The 22,502-nt window shown below is 39.1% G+C and overlaps 1 protein-coding gene across 2 annotated transcripts in view; it reads right to left on the reverse strand.

Moving 5' to 3' along the window:
- The window catches only part of ERO1A (endoplasmic reticulum oxidoreductase 1 alpha), a 58,800-nt gene that overhangs the window by 28,481 nt on the left and 7,817 nt on the right, over window positions 1-22,502 (reverse strand). For both annotated transcript variants that reach the window (XM_054448592.2, XM_054448590.2), the window contains exons 2-6: window positions 18,276-18,395; window positions 16,804-16,887; window positions 12,932-12,970; window positions 3,049-3,125; window positions 2,883-2,956 (exon numbers count right to left, since the gene is read on the reverse strand). In XM_054448592.2, the coding sequence (XP_054304567.1) occupies window positions 2,883-2,956; window positions 3,049-3,125; window positions 12,932-12,970; window positions 16,804-16,887; window positions 18,276-18,395 (394 nt within the window). The remainder of the gene's footprint in view (window positions 1-2,882; window positions 2,957-3,048; window positions 3,126-12,931; window positions 12,971-16,803; window positions 16,888-18,275; window positions 18,396-22,502) is intronic.

A 22,502-nucleotide genomic window follows, 5' to 3' on the forward strand; every position in this document is an offset into this window, starting at 1 on the left:
AAATCTTATAATTATACTATAAATATTATAATTATAATTATACAATTATATTTAAAGTAATACTATAATCATATTAAATAATACTATAATTATATTTGTGCCAAGAATTTTTATGATGCGCTGGTTCCTATCACTGAATAGAATCTGAATTTTTTCATAGAAAACTAGTCAAACATGTTTTGTAAAATCTAAGAAAAGACATTTAAGAGCCCATTTGGCCCTTATAGGAAGATGCCAATATCCAGCCCTAGAAGCAGAAAACATGCGTTCTGCAAAACCTATATGATGTGCTGTTTTCTATCACTGAATAGAATCTGTTTTTGACAAAAGCTCAAATTTCCAATTAGGATTTTAAAAATACTTTCTATATTTCACATACCATTTACATCCATTATTTATTCCTGCTAAAGCTTACTTGAAAATATTCAGCTTTTTTTAACAGAAGACACTAATACAAATGGGCAAGTGATTCACCAAACTCTACCATATAAGAAACGAATCATTGATTCTCATTTGGTGCTGCACATTGTAGTCACAAAAGGATGTTAATGAAGGTTAAAATATTACCATCCTTTTTCTAACACTGGAGGACTAAAAAAAATTATAGCTGCATACTATAAATTTAGTTTTATCTCACAACAATATTTAAGGTAAAAAAAAAAAAAATCCTTGTGGAAAAGATGGCAAAATAAGGGAGTTAGGAGAACATCTTGTCCCCTTCCTTTACTAGTCCAAAACTTGATATAGGTCTATACCCCTTATCCAACATGCCTGGGACGATGCGTGTCTTGGCTGGAATGAACTTTCCAGATTTTACAAAGGTAATACAGTACATGCAACATATATTGCATATTACTCCAGCTGGACCTGGGGCAGCAATCTTTATTCAAACATGTAAATATTTCTACAGTGAAACATATGAATACTCACACTAAATGAGCCTGTGCTAAATGCAGGCGGAGAAATGCTCAGTTTTCAGAGTTTTCAGATTTTAGAATTGGAAATAAGGAATTATAACTAAGTATATACCAAAACATGGCTATGGTTTCCATTAAGGAAAGCAATTTTCCCCAAAAAGAAACCACAAAATTAAAAATACCTTCTTTTATGGAGATTGTAGGTTGCATCTTTGGCTTATAATTAAAAGAATTTATATCACTGTTTTCACTAATTTTTTGTTGTGTTGTTTTGAGAAAGGGTCTCACTCTGTCCTAGGCTTGGAGTACAGTGGTGCAATCAGAGCTCACTCCAGCCTCAAACCCCTTGGATCAAGCAATCCTCCCACCCCCCGAGTAGCTGGGACTACTGGCACACACCACCAGGCCTGGCTAATTTTTGTATTGTTTGTAGAGACAGAGTTTTGCCATGTTGCCCAGGCTAGGCTCAGCAATCTTCCCGCCTTGGCCTCCCAAAGTGCTGGGATTACAGGCATAAGCCAACAAGCCAGGCCCGTTTTCACTAATTTTTGAAAGAGCGTTAGTCCACTAGAAAAGAGCCGCAGAAGAATACCAAAGCTCAATTTGATTTATTTTTTTTAGCGAATTAAGAGGCTAACAATTCAACTTAAAAAAAGGAAATACTAGAAAAAGGAAGAATTGGAAAATCTATACATCTTGATCAGAGGTGTTTTTTTGGTTTGTTTTTTGTTTTTTTGAGATGGAGTCTCGCTCTGTCGCCAGGTTGGAGTGCAATGGCACAATCTCAGCTCACTGCAACCTCTGCCTCCTGGGTTCAAGTGATTCTCCTGCCTCAGCCTCCTGAGTAGCTGGGATTACAGGCATGAACCACTATGCCATGATCAGAGTTTTAATGAATCTGGGGCTCCTAGCTTTTAACAGCAGCAGCACTCTGGCTTAACTTCAGACATCACAGACTCAACTAACGGTTCAATATTCACTTCTCCAAAAGCAACACAGACCATCATTAAGGAAAATACATAACAATCCAACAGCAATATAACTGAAGCAGGTTTTTGTAATCCCTAAATTTTAGCTATTTATACAAAATGTATATACAAAATGATATAAACTACTAGCTACATAGAACTGCAAAACTTAAGAGGTACATTTTTTCTAGAAACTGAGTTTTTTTAACTGTAATAAAATAGATATAATAAAATTTACAGTTTAACCACATTTAAGTATACAATTCAGTGGGATTCGTTATATTCACAATGTTGTGAAACCATCACCACTATCTGTTGCCAGAACTTTTCCAGCACCTCAAACAGAAACTCTGTAACCATTTAGCAATAACGCCTACCCACCCCAACCTCTGATAATCTTTAATCTACTTTCTGTCTCTATGAATTTGCCTATTGTTTACTCTTCATATAAGTGAAATCATTTATACTTGTCCTTTGATGCCTGACCTATTTCACTTAGCATGTTGTCAAGGTCCATCCATGTTGTAGTATGTATCAGAACTTCATTCCTTTTTCTGGCTGAATAGTATTCCATTGTGTGTTTTATATAACACATTTTGTTTATCCATTCAAACAGTGCTGGACAATTGGGTTGTTACCACCTTTTGGCTACAATGAACATTGCTTTGCCATCCGTTTGAGTCCCTGTCTTTAATTTTTTTGAGTATATACCTAGAAAAGGAACTGTTATGTCATATGGTAATTCTACATTTAGGTTTTTGAAGAACCGCCAAACTGTTAGTCTGAGTGTTTTTCTTTAATAACTTTTTTCTGAGATGGGTCTTACTACGTTGCCCAGTCTGGATTCAAATACCTGGGCTCCAGTGATTCTCCTGCCTCAGACTCCAGAAAAGCTGGGACTACAGGCACACTACCATGCCCAGATTAAAATAATTTTAAAAAATTTTTTTCTTAGGTATAATTTTAAACATAATGCATACTATCAAAAATATTATACCATCAGCTTCACAGAAGTTATCTGAAGAATCATCATGCTTGGTCCACTGAAGAACAGCCTTCTGTGTTTCCTCACTTCAAACAAAGAAAAAAAATAACATCATTATTTTTTAAGTTAGTATGTAACATAAAGAAACATGAAATACTGCTGAAAAATAAAATCAAACCTCAGAGATTCATCCACTGCTCCAAGTCGTTCAGCTTGTTCACATTCTTCAATGAGATTATTGGCTTCTTCAGAATACTAAAATGAAAAAGGGAACAAATAGATTATAACTTATTGCATTTTTAAAACTTGTTTAAAATTTAGAAGTTATCTGAAGCTCTTTTTTTTTTTTAATCTTATTTTTTTTTTGAGATGGAGTCTCGCTCTGTCGCCCAGGCTGGAGCGCAGTAGTGCGATTTCAGCACTCTGCAACCTCCACCCCCTGGGTTCAAGCAATTCTCCTGCCTCAGCCTCCTGAGTAGCTGGGATTACAGGCATGGGTCACCACGCCCAGCTAATTTTTGTATTTTTAGTAGAGACAGGTTTTGCCATGTTGGCCAGGCTGATCTCGAACTCCTGACCTCAGGCAATCCACACACCTCGGCCTCACAAAGTGCTGGGATTACAGGCATAAGCCACTGCGCTCAGCCTCTGAGGCTCTTTTTATAGCTGGCACCTTCATCTTGGCTTCAAAACTTAAAAAGAAAAAAATTAAGTTCTTACGTTCCTCCTGAAACTAAAAAATAAAACGCTTCGCCTCTTGTTTTTTATGGGGGGGGAACACAATTTACTATCGTGCACAAAATAAAGAATATAGTTCTAATAACTCATTACTACACTGCACACTAATACAATCTTCAAGGTTATAAGGAAGTCATGCAGCAAGTGGTCAACACGCACTGCCCTACTTTTCTAATGACTTAAGTGTGGGCATCAGTTTTCTCTTCCATAAAATAAGCAGTTGGACCAAATCATGTGTGTCTAAAGTCCATCCTATGCCATGATGCTAAGAATGCCCTGGAACCTACCCAGTCATAGAAAAAATATTCTGTAATCCCAGCACTTTGGGAGGCCGAGGTGGGCGGATCACAAGGTCAGGAGTTCAAGACTAGCCTGACCAACATGGTGAAACCCCGTCTCTACTAAAAATACAAAAAAAAATTAGTGGGGTGGGGTGGCACGTGCCTGTAATCCCAGCTACTCAGGAGGCTAAGGCAGGAGAATCACTTGAATCAGAGAGGCAGAGGTCGCAGTGAGCCAGGACTGTGCCACTGCCCTCCAGCCTGGGCAACAGAGCGAAACTCGACCTCAAAAATGAAAAAAAAAAATCCAACATTTTTAGGTTTCTAAAATATATTCTTTAACAATCATATTTCCTCTCAATGTCCAAGTCACTTTACACATATATTCTACTAGGCATGTACATGGCATAAGGTAAGCAAGTTGGTTTATGGGATTTCATAACACACCAGTTCATCATACAGGTGAAGGACAACACTGGGAGGCCACGAATTCAATCACTCAACAAATATTTACTGAGTGCCTATTTTGGCCTTATTGTTAGGACAACTATTCAAACCACTTTCCAGACAAGGACACTAAAATAAATGAAACCTAAAATAACTAAAATGATATAGTTTTCTGAAATATTTATTTATTGAGTGACAATTTAGTTTCATTATATTGGTATAAACATGTAAGACAACATATAAGACAGCTTGCTTCAAAAACTATTTTTAAAAATAAAATTATTTCATATATAATTAAGTATTAAAGGACAAAAGGATATATGTTCCATATATATATATATATAAGTGTATGGGTATATATATATATGTGTATGGGTAGATATATATATATATATACATACAAACATAAAACAAAAAATAAATGAGGCAAAATATAAAAATTTAGTGAATGCAGAGTGTACAAAATGTCTTTATATTAATACTGCAACTTTTCTGTGAGTTGGAAATTATATCAAAATAAAAAGTTAAAAATACTGGCTGGGCGCAGTGGTTCACACCTGTAATCCCAGCACCTTGGGAGGCCGAGGCGGGTGGATCACAAGGTCAGGAGATCGAGACCATCCTGGCTAACACGGTGAAACCCTGTCTCTACTAAAAATACAAAAAAAAAATTAGCTGGGCATGGTGGGATGCGCCTGCAGTCCCAGCTTCTCGGAAGTCTGAGGCAGGAGAATCACTTGAACCCAGGAGGTGGAGGCTGGAGTAAGCCCATGCCACTGCATTCCAGCCTGGGCGATAGAGCAAGACTCCATCAAAAAAAAAAAAAAAAAAAGTAAAAATACCTACCAAAAATGAACCAAAATTGTTTAAAAAATAACATATACCTAAGTATATTAAAACAAAAATTTTTAAATCTTACTATTGCAATTACCTGAATATTTAAAAATAAACTGAACAAAATAACCATTCTTAGTTGCTACTTAATAATTTAATCAGCTTCAGCCAGGCACGGTGGCTCACGCCTGTAATCCCAGCACTGTGGGAGGCCGAGGTGGGCGGATCACGCGATCAGGAGATCGAAACCATCCTAGCTAACACGGTGAAACCCCGTCTCTACTAAAAATACAAAAAAAATTAGCCGGGCGTGGTGGCAGACGCCTGTAGTCCCAGCTACTCTGGAGGCGGAGGCAGGAGAATCGCTTGAACCCAGGAGGCGGAGCTTGCAGTGAGCCGAGATTGCGCAACTGTACTCCAGGCTAGGCACAGAGCAAGACTCCTTCTCAAAAAAAGAAAAAGAAAAAGCAGAAATAACCTATCTGATCTGATGTTAAACTATCATAAAGCCACATTAATGAAGAGTTGAACCAGACACAGAGGTCAATGTAAGAAAATAAGTGGCCAGGCCCGGTGGCTCACGCCTATAATCCCAGCATTTTGGGAGGCCGAGTCGGCCAGATCACGAGGTCAGGAGATCGAGACCAGCCTGGCTAACACGATGAAACACCATCTCCACTAAAAATACACAAAATTAGCAGGGCGTGGTGGTGGTCGCCTGTAGTCCTAGCTACTCTGGAGGCGGAGGAAGGAGAATCGCTTAGAACACGGGAGGCGGAGGTTGCAGTGAGCCGACACTGCACTCCAGCCAGGGCAACAGAGCAAGACTCCGTCTCAAAATAATAATAATAATAATAATTTAATCAGCTTCTTAGTCACATCTGTCTCAATACTATGTCATTAGCATTTTTCTGAAGAACGTACTTTTTTCCAATACGTTCTTATTACTTTTTTCATAAAATTGCCCATAATCAGGCCGGGCATGGTGGCTCACGCCTATAATCCCGACACTGCGGGAGGCCGAGGTAGGTGGATCACCTGAAGTCAGGAGTTTGAGACCAGGCTGGCCAACATGATGAAACCCCGTCTCTACTAAAAATACAAAAAATTAGCCAGGCGTGGTGGCGGGCGCCTGTAGTCCCAGCTACTCCGGAGGCTGAGGCAGGAGAATGGCGTGAACCCAGGAGGCGGAGCTTGCTGTGAGCCAAGATAGCGCCACTGCACTCCAGCCTGGGCGACAGAGTGAGACTCCGTCTCAAAAAAAAAAAAAGAAAAAACATTCTCTCTTTAGGTAAATATGTGGAAATATTTTAGCCCAAATATTTTCACGTTATATTCTTTTGACCCTAAAGTACATTTCTACAATAAATATTTTAAGACAAAACATCAAATAAGTTGTCTCTATTTTTTGATTATTTTAAATGTTTTGACAAATTTAAAGCCCAGGTGTGGCGGCTCATGCCTGAAATCCCAGCACTTCGGAAGGCCAAAGTGGAAAGTTTGCTTGAGGCCAGGAGTTAAAGACCAGCCTAGGTAACACAGCAAGACCCCATCTCTACAAAAAAAAATTTTAATCAGCTGGGCATGGTGGCACGTGCCTATAATACTAGCTACTCAGGAGGTTGAGGTGGCAGGATTGCTTGAGCCCAGGAGTTCGAGGTTACAGTGAACTATAATCTTACCACTGCATTCCAGCCTGGGCAAGAGACAGACCCTGTCTCCGACCAAAAAAAAAAAAAAAGTTTGGTCAAACTTAGATACTACGAAACTGTAATCCTCAATTTCATTACATCTCAGATCAGAATATAAATGTATCCAATTCAAAGCAGAGTTCTATCAAGAGGATATTCTTGCCACAAATGGAGATACTCCCAAACACATTTATAACATTTCAGAATACAATTTCTGAATCATATTAAACACCATTTGGACTTTCCTCATTTAATGTGTTTGATTTCTCTCTAGTTTTTGTAGGTATAAATTTAAAGGCCTTTGTTTACAAGCTTTGTCATAATGATTTTTTTTTTCTTTGAGAAAGGGTCTTGCTCTGTCGCCCAGGCTGGAGTGCAATGGCATGACCACAGCTCACTCTAGCCTCAACCTCCCAGGCTCAAGCAATCTTCCCCCTCTCAGTCTCCTCAGTAGCTAGGACTACAGGTGCACACTACCATGTATGGCTAATTTTTAAAATTTTTTGTAGATACAGGGTTTCACCATGTTGCCCAGGCTGGTGTTGAACTCCTGGTCTCAAGCAGTCTGTCTGCCTTGGCCTCCAAAAGTGCTGGGATTACAGGCAAGAGCCACCACATCCAGTCACTTTGTCATAATTGCAATTTGCTAAACCTTAACAGCTAAACTTTGTTTCTTCTTCATGCATTCCATTCATTGATACTTATTTTTCACTGATTTAGAACAAACTGCAATAAAAACTTAGAGGGTTCATTTATTAAAAACTGATCAATACTACTGAGAAGCTCTTGGGTTGTTTTACAAACTAGTTCTTCGAAGCCTTAAAACATTTATAAAATCTGATTGATAATAGACAGCAAAGTAAGTACTATCATACTAAAACCATACCAAAGTAAATTTTTTCACCATCAGCTTCATCTCAAAAATTTCACAATCATAACTTAGTATGATATAAATCACATACTAATTTTAACAATTACTCCTTTTTTTTTTTTTTTTTTTTTTTTGAGACAGGATCTGGTTCTGTCACCCAGGCTTAAGTGCAGTGGCACAGTCTTGGCTCACTGCAATCTCTACCTCCAGGACTCAAGCAACCCTCCCACCTCAGCCTCCTGAGTAGCTAGGACTACAGGTGCATGCCACACACTCAGCTTATTACCGCTTCTATCTTAACTGGTAAAATATCACAGCTTGTGTGGACACAATTATGAATTATTTGTATATTTTTATTACAAATGCATTTCTGTTTCATAGATTTCTTGATTTATTAAAGACACTGGTTTTTACCCAGAACATTGCTTCTATAAAAATTTATATGTCTACTACCACAAACAAATATTTTATCTTCAATTTTGAGCTTTAACTGAATTTATACTAGCATTCACAATAGTGATAAATGTTTTCCTTCAAAAGAATGAACTTCCAAAAGTTTTACTTTCAGTCCATCGATTAAATGAAATAAATCGAACAATTTTTTTTTCTCTGTCTCCCAAGCTGGAGTGCAGTGACGTAATCATAGGTCACTGTAACCTGGACATTTGGGCTCAGCCTCCTCCTGTCTCAGCCTCCTGAGTAGCTAGGACTATGGGCAGGCACCACCACACTTGGCTAATTTTTTTTAGTTTTTATTTGTAGAGATGGGGTCTCGCTATGTTGCCCAGACTGGTCTTGAACTCCAGGCCTCAAGCAATCCTCACATGGCGGCCTCCAAAAGCACTGGGATTACACAGGCACGAGCCACTCTGTGCCCAGCCTCAAGCAATTTGTTAAATGAAATTATTTTCTATTTGAAATAGTTGATAATGACACCATTTAACTATGCGCAAAGTTCTTCTGCCACTGGAACCAAGTGAAAAGCTCTAATTCATTCTTTGACTCTGTGTGTGTACAAGAAAACATGGAATTAAAAATGAGCAAAATTAGTTTAGGATCTATGATGGAAAATGTTCAAAATGGTGGTTGCCTCTGAAGGAGCGTGGTTTGAATGGAATGGGTGTGAGTAAACTTTGTAAGGTAATGCTAACATTCTATCTCTTAATAGAAGCCTAGGTTACACAGGTATATATGCATTTGTCAACATTCAGCAAATGCACACTTAAGATTTGCACATTTCATTGTATGGTAATACTTTTATTAAAAGTACATATAAACAAATACTGGACTCTAGTTAATGATATACTTCTACTTATGTAGATCCATCTAACTAATGACTTATTTAGGAGGAGGTATACTGATGCCAGCAATTTACTTTGAAATGCATCCAAAAAATAAGATGTTCTAATGGATGGCTACAAGGATGGACAGATGAACAGATGTGTGGTAGAGTTTATTAAAATGGTGGAATCTAGGCCGGGCACAGTGGCTCACACCTGTAATCCCAGCATTCTGGGAGGCCGAGGTGGGCGGATCACCTGAGGTCAGGAGTTCGAGACCAGCCTGGCCAACATGGTGAAACCCCGTCTCTACTAAAAATACAAAATTAGCTGGGCGTGGTGGCGCATGCCTGTAATCCCAGCTACTCGGGAGGCTGAGGCAGGAGAATTGCTTGAACCCAGGAGGCAGAGGTTGCAGTGAGCCAAGATCGCGCCATTGCACTCCAGACTGTGGACAACAAGAGCAAAACTCCGTCTCAAAAAAAAAAAACGGTGGTGGAATCTAGGTTATGGGTATAAGAATGTTCATGGGAAAATTCCTTTAACTCTGCTATATTTTTAAATTTTCATAATAAAATAATGGGAAAAATTAATTTAAAACAGTTATTTAGTCTAAATGAAAAGTCATATATCACAGAATGATATGTAAATGTACTCTCTGCAGCTGCACATGTTAAACTGTTATCTTTAGACACAGTCTTCTTAAAATAAGTAGTAATAATCGCAATTTGCTAAACCCCCTTTTTTTCTCACTCTGTCTCCCAGGCTGAGTACAGTGGTGAGATCACAGTTCTCTGTAGCCTCGACCTCCCAGACTCAAGGGATCCTCCCACCTCAGCCACTTGGGCAGCTGGGACTACAGGCACACATCATCATGGCTGGCTAATTTTTGTAGAGATGGGGTTTTGCTATTTTGAGAACAGGCATGTGCCACCACAACTGTATTTTTTGTAGACACAGGGTTTCACCATGTTGCCCAGGCTGGTCTCGAACTCCTGGGCTCAAGTGATCCTCCCGCCTCAGCCTCCCAAAGTGCTGGGATTGTAAGCATGAACTACCATGTCCATCCTTGCTAAACCTTTAAAAGCTGACATTTTTTACAAATTTGTTGCAAAGTAGACACTCAGGCTTTATCAGCAGATTTCTGTGTTTTGATTTTCATATGGCCAGTGTTATTTTTATGGCCTTTAGGAATAGTGAATGATGATCTTTTGTGCAAGTTACATATCATGATGAACTATTAGGAGAAATGGAAATTCAATATTTTACTTTTCATAAAACATGCACTTCCTTTTTCCTTTCAGCCAAAAGGATTCATTGCAAAATAAAAAGAGCATTACCAAACTATAAAATAACTACACAGTTATCAATTTATCAATAAAGGATAAAACTACTACAGCAAGACTATTCTCTCTACGTAGGATTGCTCAGCTTCTATTTATTTCCCATGTAATTTCACAGGTTTCCCATTAACTAGTCAAAAGGCAGACTGGCAGCTTAGGAATATTACGGGTATGATGCAGGCCACAGCACAAATGGCTACTAAGTCCAAGAGACTGACAGCGGCAGCAGTGTCCAACACTTTCCCCATACTTCCCAAGGCTGTAAGGAGGCAGCTGTCCCTAGTCATTTTTGTCTGAGTATAATTATCTTATCAGCAAGCACTAGTATACTGTGCTTGAGACAAAGATTTAGTTTCTTTGCATCTAGAAAATCAGAAGAAGGATACGTTCTTGTTGGTCATCTTTGTATTAAAGTCAGAACTCTATTTAGCATACACACATACCAAATAAGAACACAACAGAGGAAGATGGAAATACAAAGTATTTGGCTGAGTGTCGTGGCTCACGCCTGTAATCCCAGCCCTTTGAGAGGCCGAGGTGGGTGAACAGCTTGAGCCCAGGAGTTCGAGACCAGCCTGGGCAACATGGTAGAACCCCCTATCTACAAAAAAAAAAAAAAAAAAAAGTATTTGTCTACCAAATCCATCCCAACCTATTCTAATGCAACTGCTAATAATATTTTATTTAAAACCAAGAAACTCAGAAAAAATGATAAATCAGAAAGGATGTCAAGACAACAGGTATAAACCAGTTCTGTTCCAGGCAAACCCTGGCATATGGTCACTCTATTTACTTCTTGTTGCTTTATAGGGGCTTTGGCCTTTTCTCAGGAGAAATGGGCACAAAGGAGGATTTTAAACAGAGAAGACAGATAATCTCATGTTTTAAAAAAAATCACTTTGGCTAATACAACCAGGTAATAATCATCAAGGCTGCTAAAACTTTTCAGTGAAAAGCTATTAGGGAGCTTTAAGATGAATGTATAATGAACCTAGTGATCAATCTTAACATCAAGAAAAAAGAGAAAAGCAGACATTATATGTTGATATAACACAATAGTGAGTACACAGTAACTCCTATATATAATATATATATATCAAAAAAATGAATCTAAATCTGATAAATCCCCCGACGGACAGTCTACAAAATGCACCTGACTAGTACTACTCAAAAACACCTTATCAGAAACAAAGAAAGACTGGGAAACTGTTACGGCTAAGAGAAGCCTAAGAAGACATGACTACTAAATATAATATGGTGTCTTGGGTGGGATCCTAGAACAGATAAAGGATATTAGGTAAAAATTAAAGAAATCTGGCCTGGTGTGGAGGCTCATGCCTGTAATCCCAGCACTTTGGGAGGCTGAGGCAGGAGGATCACTTGGTCAGGAGTTTCTACCCTGGGCAACATGGCAAGACCCTATCTCTACAGAATTTTTTTCTTAAAATTATCTATGCATGGAGGCATGTGCCTACATTCTCAGCTACTCAGAAAGCTGAAGGGAGAGAATCACTTTAGCCCAGGAGTTCAAGGTTACAGTGAGCCATGATCATGCCACTGCACTCCAGTCTGAACAGAGCCAGACCTTGTATCTTAAAAAAAAAAAAAAATTAAAGAAATCTGAATAACATATGGACTTTCAGATACATTTTTTCCTCTATTTTTATTTATCTTTGATATTTTCTATAATAAAATGTTAAACAGGCCAGATGCGGTGGCTCACACCTATAATCCCAGCACTTTGGGAGGCCAAGGCGGGCGGATCACCTGAGGTCGGCAATTCGAGACCAGCCTGACCAACATGGAGAAACCCCGTCTCTACTAAAAATAGAAAAATTAGTTGGGCGTGGTGGTGCATGCCTATAATCCCAGCTACTACGAAGGCTGAGGCAGGAGAATCACTTGAACCCGGGAGACGGAGGTTGCAGTGAGCCGAGATCGCGCCTTTGCACTCCAGCCTGGGCAACAAGAGCAAAACTCCGTCTCAAAAGAAAAAAAAAAAAAGAAATCTGAAAAAAGTATGGACTTTCAGATACATTTTTTTTCCTCTATTTTTATTTATCTTTGATACTTTCTATAATAAAACGTTAAAACAGGCTGGACGCGGTGGCTCACGCCTGTAATCCCAGCACTTTGGGAGGCCAAAGCAGGCAGATTACCTGAGGTCAGGAGTCCGAGACCAGCCTGGCCAACATGGTGAAAACCCGTCTCTACTAAAAATACAAAAATTAGCCAGGCATGGTGGTGAGTGCCTGTAATCCCAGCTACTCTGGAGGCTGAGACGGAAATAGCTTGAACCTGGGAGGCGGAGGTTGCAGTGAGCCGAGATCACGCCACTGCACTCCAGCCCAGGCGACAGAGCGAGACTCCATCTCAAAAAAATAAATAAAATAAAATACATAAAAAATAAAATGTTAAACAAAAACAAACAAAAAGAAAGAGAGCCATTCAGCATAAATACCTCTCAAGGGGTTTCACCATTCGAAGCAGATAAATGGGATAGTAGGTACAAGGGAAACGGGTTTTTCAAGTTTTTCATTAAGATACTGGACACATCAATAGGTATACGTACATACCTTGTAGCTCGCAGATTTAATTCCATCAGGAATTTCATCCTGAAAAAGAAAAAATATGTTTTTAGATGGCATTTATTCTATCTCCTTAAAACATATCTTAAATTTCTATGATTTATGAGAAAAATTCATAAAACAAATTATTGAAGTTGGATTTTTTAACAGAATAGGTATATATGATTGCTTACAAGTAAATAAAAATTCAAGAACAAATTATTCTATGGATTGCTGAGCATACATTACGTATATTACAGGAAGGAAATGTAAAAATAATCATTTAGCCATTATCCCTTTTGACGTTCAAATTGTCCCATATTTGGCCACTAGGAGATCCACTGAGTGCTGACTTGATACTGACACCTGTGTCCTTTTGCTATTACTCCAGTGGTCCTTAGTAGAATTGTTTTTGTTTTCTGTGATGGCCACATATTCTAGGTTCTTGGAACCTAGGGGTTTGGGTCATGGAGAGAGATCCCTCATGAACGGCTTGGTGCCATCTCTGAGGTAATGAATTAATCTATTGGTTCTATTATCTAGAAGTAATAAGTTCTATTATCTAGAACTAATCTATTAGTTCACTCCATACCTGACACCTCCCTGCTCTCTTGCTCTCTCTTGCCATGTGATATGACAGCTCCCTTTTTGCCTTCTGCCATGATTGTAAGCTTTATGCCTCACCAGAAGCCAAGCAGACACTGGCACCATGCTTCTTCCCCCTGCAGAACTGTGAGCCAAATAAACCTCTTTTCTTTATAAATTACCCAGTCTCAGGTGTTCCCTCATAGCAATGCAAAATGGACTAACACATTTATGTTACTTTACCAGTCTCTTCCCCATCTCCTCATCTTCTATTCCACACTCCCCACAATACTGCCAGTTAGCATTCTAACTCTGATCTAATCGTGGCATTTCTCTGCTAAGCTAACATTATCTGTATTTATAAACTAAGAATATTTTTAGATGGATAAATACCTTCCAGTGATTTTTTTTTTTTTGAGATAGGGTCTCACTCTGTTGCCCAGGCTGGAGTGCAGTGGCAGATCTCAGCTCACTGCAACCTCCGCCTCCTGGGTTCAAACGATTCTTGTACCTCAGCCTCCCGAGTAGCACCCTGCTATGTCCAGCTCATTTTTGTATTTTTAGTAGAGACAGGGTTTCACCATGTTGGCCAAGCTGACCTCAAACTCCTGACCTCAAGTGATCTGCCTGCCTTGGCCTCCCAAAGTGATGGGATTATAGGCATAAGCCACCACGCCTGACCTTCCAATGATCTTTTAAAGAAAAAAGCTTTTCTCCATCATAACATCAGTTCAAGAAAAAAACAAGTATTGCTACCAGGTACAGCAGCTTATGCCCATAATCCCAGCACTTTGGGATGTCAAGGCGGGTGGATCATCTGAGCTCAGGAGTTAAAGACCCCAGTGGACAACACGGTGAAACCTTGTCTCTACCAAAAGTACAAAAAATTAGCTGGACATGATGTGTGCCTGTAGTCCGCCTGTAGTCCCAGGTATTCGCGAGGCTGAGGTGAGAGGATTGCTTAGGCCCAGGAGGCAGAGGTTGCAGTGAGCCGAGATCATGCCACTGCACTCCAGGCTGGGCAACAGAGTGAGACCCTGTCTCAAAAACAAGCAAAAAACACAAACAAACAACCAAAAAAAACAAAGTATTGGCATGAAAGGCATTCTGCCTTTCAGTTCTTCCCAGCTCTGCAGAAGCTTAAAATTACTGGATCCTGACTCAATTTTTCAGTGCAAATTGATAAGTTTCACCTGATTCTTTTATAGCACTTCAATACATTCAAATCAAATAATAAATACATATTTAACTTTCTCAAATGCTAAAATTGGTTGTTTTCTCTTGGATTTACAATGAAATACATCTCATTCGTCAGTCTGTCAACTGATGGAATCAATAAGCTATTATTTTATGCTATGGTATTTTCAGGGTTTCTGCTCCCTCCAATCTTCTTTTCCAAATGGCATCCCCTGGTTCCACACTTCATCAATAATAATCAGAAATAATTGGTATCTCAAGATGAGATTTGACTTTGCAATAACTAAAATATTTGTATTTTCTAATATTAATAAAAAGCTCATTTAATGAACAAGTATAATTAAACGCCTTTATTAAGCATTTACCATATTTCAGCATTTTTACTAATTCATATAATTAGGATATTGGTAAATGTCCCCAACTAATTTTTTCTACTACTAAATTACAAACGCAAAACTTAGAATACAAAATGTTTACACTGTTAATATCACTTTAATGATATGCTCATGCTTTAATAGTAACAAAGTGTTTCATAAATTAATCCTTTAATTTTCAATAAGTCATATCTGTATGAGGATTAATGTAACAAAAAACAAGCTTCTCATTCTCATGGTAAAATGCCCATAAATAGTATTTGACATTGGCCTTAATTCCACATGCTAGATAAGTCTGTGTAACAATATTTACACATGTAAAATTAAACCACCCAAAACCACAATACCATTTCACACCTATTAGGATAACTTTATCCAAAAGAATAGAAAGTAAAAGTATTGTCAAGAATGTGAAGAAACTGGAACTCTTGTACATTGCTGGTAGGAATGTAAAACGGTACAGCCACTGTTGAAGACAGTATGGCAGATCCTCAGAAAAAAACAAATGGAACTAACACATGATCCAGCAATTCCACTTCTAAGTATATACCCCAAAAAACTAAAGTAGGGACTCAAATAAATATTTGTGCATAGCAGCATTATTCACAATAGCAAAAAAGTAGAAATAACCCAAAAGTCCATCAACAGGTGACTATATAAACAAAACATAGCATAGGCATACAGTGGAATGTTATTCAGCATTAAAAAGGAATCGAAACTGGGCACGGAGGCTCACACCTGTAATCCCTGCATTTTGGGAGGCTGAGGTGGGCAGATCACCGAGGTTACCAGTTCAAGACCAGCCTGACCAACATGGACCAACATGGAGAAACCCCATCTCTACTAAAAATACAAAATTAGCTGGGCGTGATGGCACACACCTGTAATCCCAGCTACTTGGGAGGCTGGGGCAGGAGAATCACTTGAACCCAGGAGGCGGAGGTTGCAGTCACCTGAGATCGTGCCACTGCACTCCAGCCTGGGCAACAGGGTGAGACATCGTGTCAAAAAAAAAAGGTCAACTTTATTTTAAAAGTAAAATAAAAATATGTACTTAAAGGAATAAATTGTCATTCAAAAATATTTTTAAAATTCTATTTTCACAGTAGGAAACTTCAAATTTTAATGCTCCAAAAATTCCTAAGTAAAACCAGGTGTTTTGTCCACTCACACCCCAGGAAATCCAAGGCAAAAACACACCCGAAAAAAGAGGGGGGGAATTTTGTTTATACTTCGATTAATTTCATTTTATTATGCTATATATATAACTTGGTTCAGAAAAGATGTAAGAGGAAAAACAAATATCAAGCCAAAAGAACTATTATCAATCTCCCTAATAAGTCAAAGGATTATATTAACCACAAAATGTTAATTCTATTATTATGAAGGCAGTGTAATTCAAAATAGGTTTTATAAGTTTGGGTTTTTAACATATAAATATTGAATGTTATATTTAAACTAAGGACTGCACGATTATTTTAGTTACACTGGCCCCCTTTAAAAAGTTGTAATGGGCCAGGTGCAGTGGCTCACATCTGTAATCCCACCACTCTGGGAGGCTAACGCAGATGGATTGTTTGAGCCCAGAAATTCAAGACCAACCTGGGCAACATAGTGAAACCTCATCTCCATTTTTTCCAAAAAAAATTCTTAAATAAAACAAAACAAAAAGTTGTAATGAAGAAAAAACATGTAACAGTTTTTAAATGTATACATGGTTCTTACAGATTGACATGGTTTGACAGCACAGTCCCTTCTTCCACACAGGCTGATGTCATTCCAGAAAGGACACGGCCTCTTCAGGTTTACCTGTAAAATAATAATGGAAAAAAAATTATAAAAATCAGAATCCCAAGATTATAATTGACAGTTACAAATTATGGTGCTATAACTTGGTCATGTTATTGGTTGCAAATATATTATTTCTTCCACCTATCTGTTGCCAGTTTATAACAACTGCATAAATGTGAGGCTGGTATAAGTAAATTGGTAGACTTGGTTAGAAAGACACAGACTGGGCCGGGCACGGTGGCTCATGCCTGTAATCCCAGCACTTTGGGAGGCCGAGGCGCGGATTACCTGAGGTCAGGAGTTTGAGACCAGCCTGGCCAACGTGGCGAAACCCTGTCTCTACTAAAAATACAAAAATTAGCCAGGCATGGTGGCAGGTGCCTGTAATCCCAGCTACTCGGGAGGCTGAGGCAGGAGAATCGCTTGAACCCAGGAGTCGAAGGGTGCAGTGAGCCAAGGTCGCGCCACCACACTCCAGCCTAGATGATATGTGCGAGACTTTGTCTCAAAAAAAAAAAAAAAGAAAAAGAAAAAAAGACACAGATTGGGCTGGGCATGGTGGCTGACGCCTGTAATCCCAGCACTTTGGGAGGCCAAGGCAGGTGGATTACCTGAGGTCAGGAGTTCAAGACCAGCCTGGCCAGCATGGCAAAATCCCATCTCCACTAAAAATACAAAAATTAGCCAGGTGTGGTGGCAGGTGCCTGTAATCCCAGTTACTCAGGAGGCTGAGGCAGGAGAATTGCCTGAACCCAGGAGGCGGAAGTTGGCAGTGAGCAGAGATCACACCACTGCACTCCAGCCTGGGTGACAAAGGGAGATTCTGTCTCAAAAAAAAAGACACAGACTGCCACTAAATAGACCCTGAACAAATGGCAACTAGGAGCCAAAGTAGCTCGACTCACATTCTTTTCAAACAAGAAAGCATTAACAGGTAGAGGATAGACAACTGTAAATTCTGACTACAACTATATACTCCATTGATCAGGTTTTCTAAACTCTTCTAATAGATATCTCAAGATAAAACAGCACAAGTGATTTTTTAAAATAATATAGGTCAGGATAAAGTCATGATTCTACAAAAAATATTTAATTATTTTAATTAATTGAAGCCAATCTGATGTTTTAGAAAATTATCTCACCATTTTGATAACAATATATAATAATTTCTGTCCTAACTTCAATTTAACCAACTAGGTTCTAACTCTAGAGTATAAAATTCAGTTATTAAAATTATCCAATGGATGGTTTCAGAATCACATGGTTCACTCTTATGAACTGAATTTTCTTAATAAAGCCTATATCAATTTTAAATAACAACTACAATTTTGAAGCTCAGTAATTCTTAAGAAAATCTAATTATCCATTTAAAGTATTCGTATATAAAAAATTAAAATTAAAAATACCTTGTAATACCTAAAGTAGTCACTTTCAAGAAGTTTTTGTAGTCTTGGGAAAAGCCTGTAGTTATTAAATCTATCAATGGTTTCAACATCACAGGTACAATCATCCAAGTAACCACTAACCTGTTACAAAGAAAATGAAATATTAAATTGAAATGTCCTAAATGCAACAGGGTTCTTTTTCCTCACATGGTTGTTAGGAAACAGCCCCCTACTCAACTAGTCCTTATCCTCCCTCCTCCCACATAGTTTCTTGAGATGGGGTATGACAATAATCTAGTAATACTGCTGCTCTCGCTATATACCGAGGAATGGAGTGGATACTTCTGTAAGGTGTGCAGAGCTCATCTCACACACACACACACACACACACACACACACACACACACACAGAGTTGGTCCTCTGGCAACCATTTATTTTGTAACTCTGCCCTCCAGGCCATAGTTGATCTGACCAAGGGCAGGCATCTAACTCAAACCAGGTCATGGTCCCCTCTCCAGGATCCTAGAATTGAGAATAACAGGGAAAGATGTCTCCCTGTGGCTAGACCAGTAAACAAATACTCCATCATGTGAACTGAGGAGCACATGAGCCAGTTGGCAGAGAGAGGAAAAGTTTTAAAAGATACACAAAGCTTCATTGTCCTCGGAATTCTTGGGGGGAAAAAAAAAGATACACAAAGAAGCAGAGGTAGGAGATAGAGTATATGCTACTTGGATATCTGAGGGGCTTCCAGCTCCCACTTCCACTGTCGTTCCTGAGGTACAGCTGCATTCCCATCCTTAGCTTTCAATAAGGATCTAACAATCCTCAAATATTGGGCTATAACAATTTCTTAAAGGTTTGGAATGGTGCTTAGAAACCACTTATCATTAGTAACAATGAAACAGCAAACTGACCTCAAAGTCAATCCTGCTCTTCAAATGTTTAAAGCTAATGTCTTAATGGTATGTACTAAATCAAGCTACTAAATGCACATATCCTAGGATACAATGGTAATGATAATAAATATTATCAATTATGAAACTAGAATTCTTTTTTTTCTTTTTTTCACCAGTGTTACTCGCCAAATTAAACTAAAATTCTTAGATGCTTATTTGAGCTAGAAAAACATCTAATAGAATTAAAGATTGCTTTAAGAAACAAATATATCATGATTCCAAAAACAAAAACAAACAAACCTAGAAAAAAAAAAGTTAAATATAGCATGCTCCAGAAAAGAGATCTTTATACTTTGGTCTAGATATCTGCATTTTAAACTACTTTGGATTATATTTTAGGAAGATCTATAGCCTAGAAATAAATAATTTAAAAATCTACTGATAAGGAAGCAAATCAATAATACTCTATTGAAATACTGAATTAAGATTCAGTGTTTTAGAATACTGTAGAATCCTAAACTTTCTTTTGAGAATATCACAAAAAAGTAATGGAAATTTTTCACCTAAAAGAAATAAGAATACTTTGGATGACAACAGCAATATTCAAGAAGAACTTTTTACTGCTTTTCCTACTTTTACTTGTTTTGGACTAATTCAGTTTCTAGAAATCAGATCTACATATTTTGTCATGTAATAACTATTTTCATTTCATATGCAAATTTGTCCTTGTTTCCTACTAAAAATTCTCTGAATACACAAGAATCTCAGAGTCCTAATTTTGGATACCAACAACAGAAAGTACTTCTAACCTAAATGATATGATTTTTCAAACTTTCTTTTCAACCTTAAGAGCAGAACTTCTAGGGACAAAAAATAGCTGTTTCTCCCCTTTGATATGAATTATTATGCAAAGAATGACAGACATAGAGACTGCAAAGGCCAAAGGGACATATGCAAAGTAGAGACATTAAGTTACAAAAAGAAATACACGAAAAACTTGAGAGCAAGTTTCAAGGCATCCATTCTTCCCCCTGAGGAATTCATTTTTAAGGTTAAAATATATCTTCAAGCCTCAGCTCAGTATCACCTTTTTCAGGAAGCTGTCCTTCCAGTACTCCTTACCACCCGCTGGGTTAAATCCCTCTCCCAGCTGCTCCCAAGTCACTCCACACACTATTATCTATTACTGTACCTCACAGCAGTGAATTTATCTATTTTACTCCTGCCCACTAGAGTATAAAATCCTTGAGTGAAAAATCATATACTTCCAGAAAGCACACAGTAGATGCTCAATAATTATTTGTGGCCTGTAATCCCAGCACCCTGGGAGGCCGAGGCAGGAGGATCACTTGAGGTCAGGAGTTGAAGACCAGCCTGACCAACATGGTGAAGCCCCATCTCTACCAGAAACATAAAAATTAGCTGGGCATGGTGGCCCATGCCTGTCGTCCCAGCTACTTGGGTGCCTGAGGCAGGAGAATCGCTTGAACCCAAAACGCAGAGGGTGAAGGGAACCAAGATCGCACCACTGCACTGCACTCCAGCCTCGGCCACAAAGTGAGATCTTGTCACAAATAAATTATTATTAATATTATTTGTGGAAGAGGTGGGTGAATGAATGAATGTTGTCCATTGTCACTCATCACTGGAGACCAGCACCATACTGTCTCATTAAACATATCTAACACCATGTCACCTATGGTGTGCTCAGTGCCCCAGAGTACACAAGCACAGAAGGCAGAAACACACATAGCAAGTAAAGCAAGCAGCAAAGGTAAACACCTTTTGTGTCTATCATTCTTCCTATCTCTATCCTAATTACAAAGGAAGCTCTAAGAAGCCCCAAACCAGAAAGAAATGCAAAAATCCTCCAGAGCAGAGGTGGCATATAGCCAAGAGACCTCAAAGGGAAAGAAGGCAGGATAAATGGTAGATTTTAAAATGTTCTTGGCCGGGCACAGTGGCTCACGCCTGTAATCCCAGCACTTTGGGTGGCCAAGGCGGGCGGATCACAAGGTCAAGAGATCGAGACCATCCTGGCCAACATGGTGAAACCCTGTCTCCACTAAAAATACAAAAATTAGCTGGGCATGGTGGCGCATGCCTGTAGTCCCAGCTACTCAGGAGGCTGAGGCCGGAGAATCACTTGAACTGGGGAGGCAGAGATTGCAGTGAGCCAAGATCACACCACTGCACTCCAGCCTGGGCGACAGAGTGAGACTCCATCTCAAAAAAAAAAAAAAAAAAACATGTTCTGCCCCTTCCTGAAATATGGAGTAGGAGATATTCTTAACTACAACCACAGGTAACAGGGCTGCTAAGGGAGTATAATAAGGGTGGCAAGACTTTCAATGGATGAAGACAGCTCAGTAAAGGAAAGACAGGAAGATTCTCGGAAATCCATGCCATCTGACAACTCAGATAAGCCTGCCAACCTGATCCCTAGGAGAGAGTCTGGCAAAGATGGTGGCAGGACCAGTTCTAGAAACCAGAGAACAAAGCATGTTACTAGAATAGAATCTCAGCTAGGCAGTGGCTCACACCTGTAATCGGCACTTTGGGAGGCCAAGGTTGGTAGGTCTCTTGAGCCCGGGAGTCCCAGATCAGCCTGGGCAACACAGTAAAACCCTGTCTCAACTAAAACTACAAAAAAAAAATTAGCCAGGCATGGTGGCATACGCCTGCAGTCCCAGCTGCTTAGGAGGTTGAGGTGGGAGGATGGCTTGAGCCTGGGAAGTCGAAGCTGTGCTGAGCTGAGATTGCACCACTGCACTCCAGCCTGGGCAATGGGAGTGAGACCCTGTCTCAAAAAACAAACAAGAATAGAGCCTCAGGAAAGGGCTAAGGTAAAACACAGTTAATAGACACAGAACAGGATCCTGGAAACAAAGCAAAATCCTATTACCTCAACTAAGACCAAAGACAGGTGCCAACCTGGAACAGGGAGGACTGGATGTTGTTTCAGGATGTGCTAAGGCTGCCTAAATAACTACTACATGGAACAATGCAGGTAAGGGGGAGAATAACAACTACTACGCTATATCCCAAAGTAAAACAGAACTCTGACCTACCATAGGAATCTAAATTTTTTTAAATGCTAATGTGTTGTAAAGGTTAGTATCCTAATGTTTGAGGCTCACTGCTCTAGGCTTCAAGTAATGATAGCTTTTGGTAGAGGGCAAATCTAATAAGCAGAGGTAAGAAGGCCCCAGTTGAGGAATGGTAAATAGGAGGACCAAGGTAGGCCTGACAAGTAACATGGACCACTTCAAAATTCTAGCCGTTTGGTCAAGCATGGTGGCTCACACCTGTAATTCCAGCACTTTGAGAGGTGAAGACAGGAGGGTT

This window comes from Pongo pygmaeus, chromosome 15, assembly GCF_028885625.2.
Source record: "Pongo pygmaeus isolate AG05252 chromosome 15, NHGRI_mPonPyg2-v2.0_pri, whole genome shotgun sequence".
Taxonomy (NCBI): domain Eukaryota; kingdom Metazoa; phylum Chordata; class Mammalia; order Primates; family Hominidae; genus Pongo; species Pongo pygmaeus.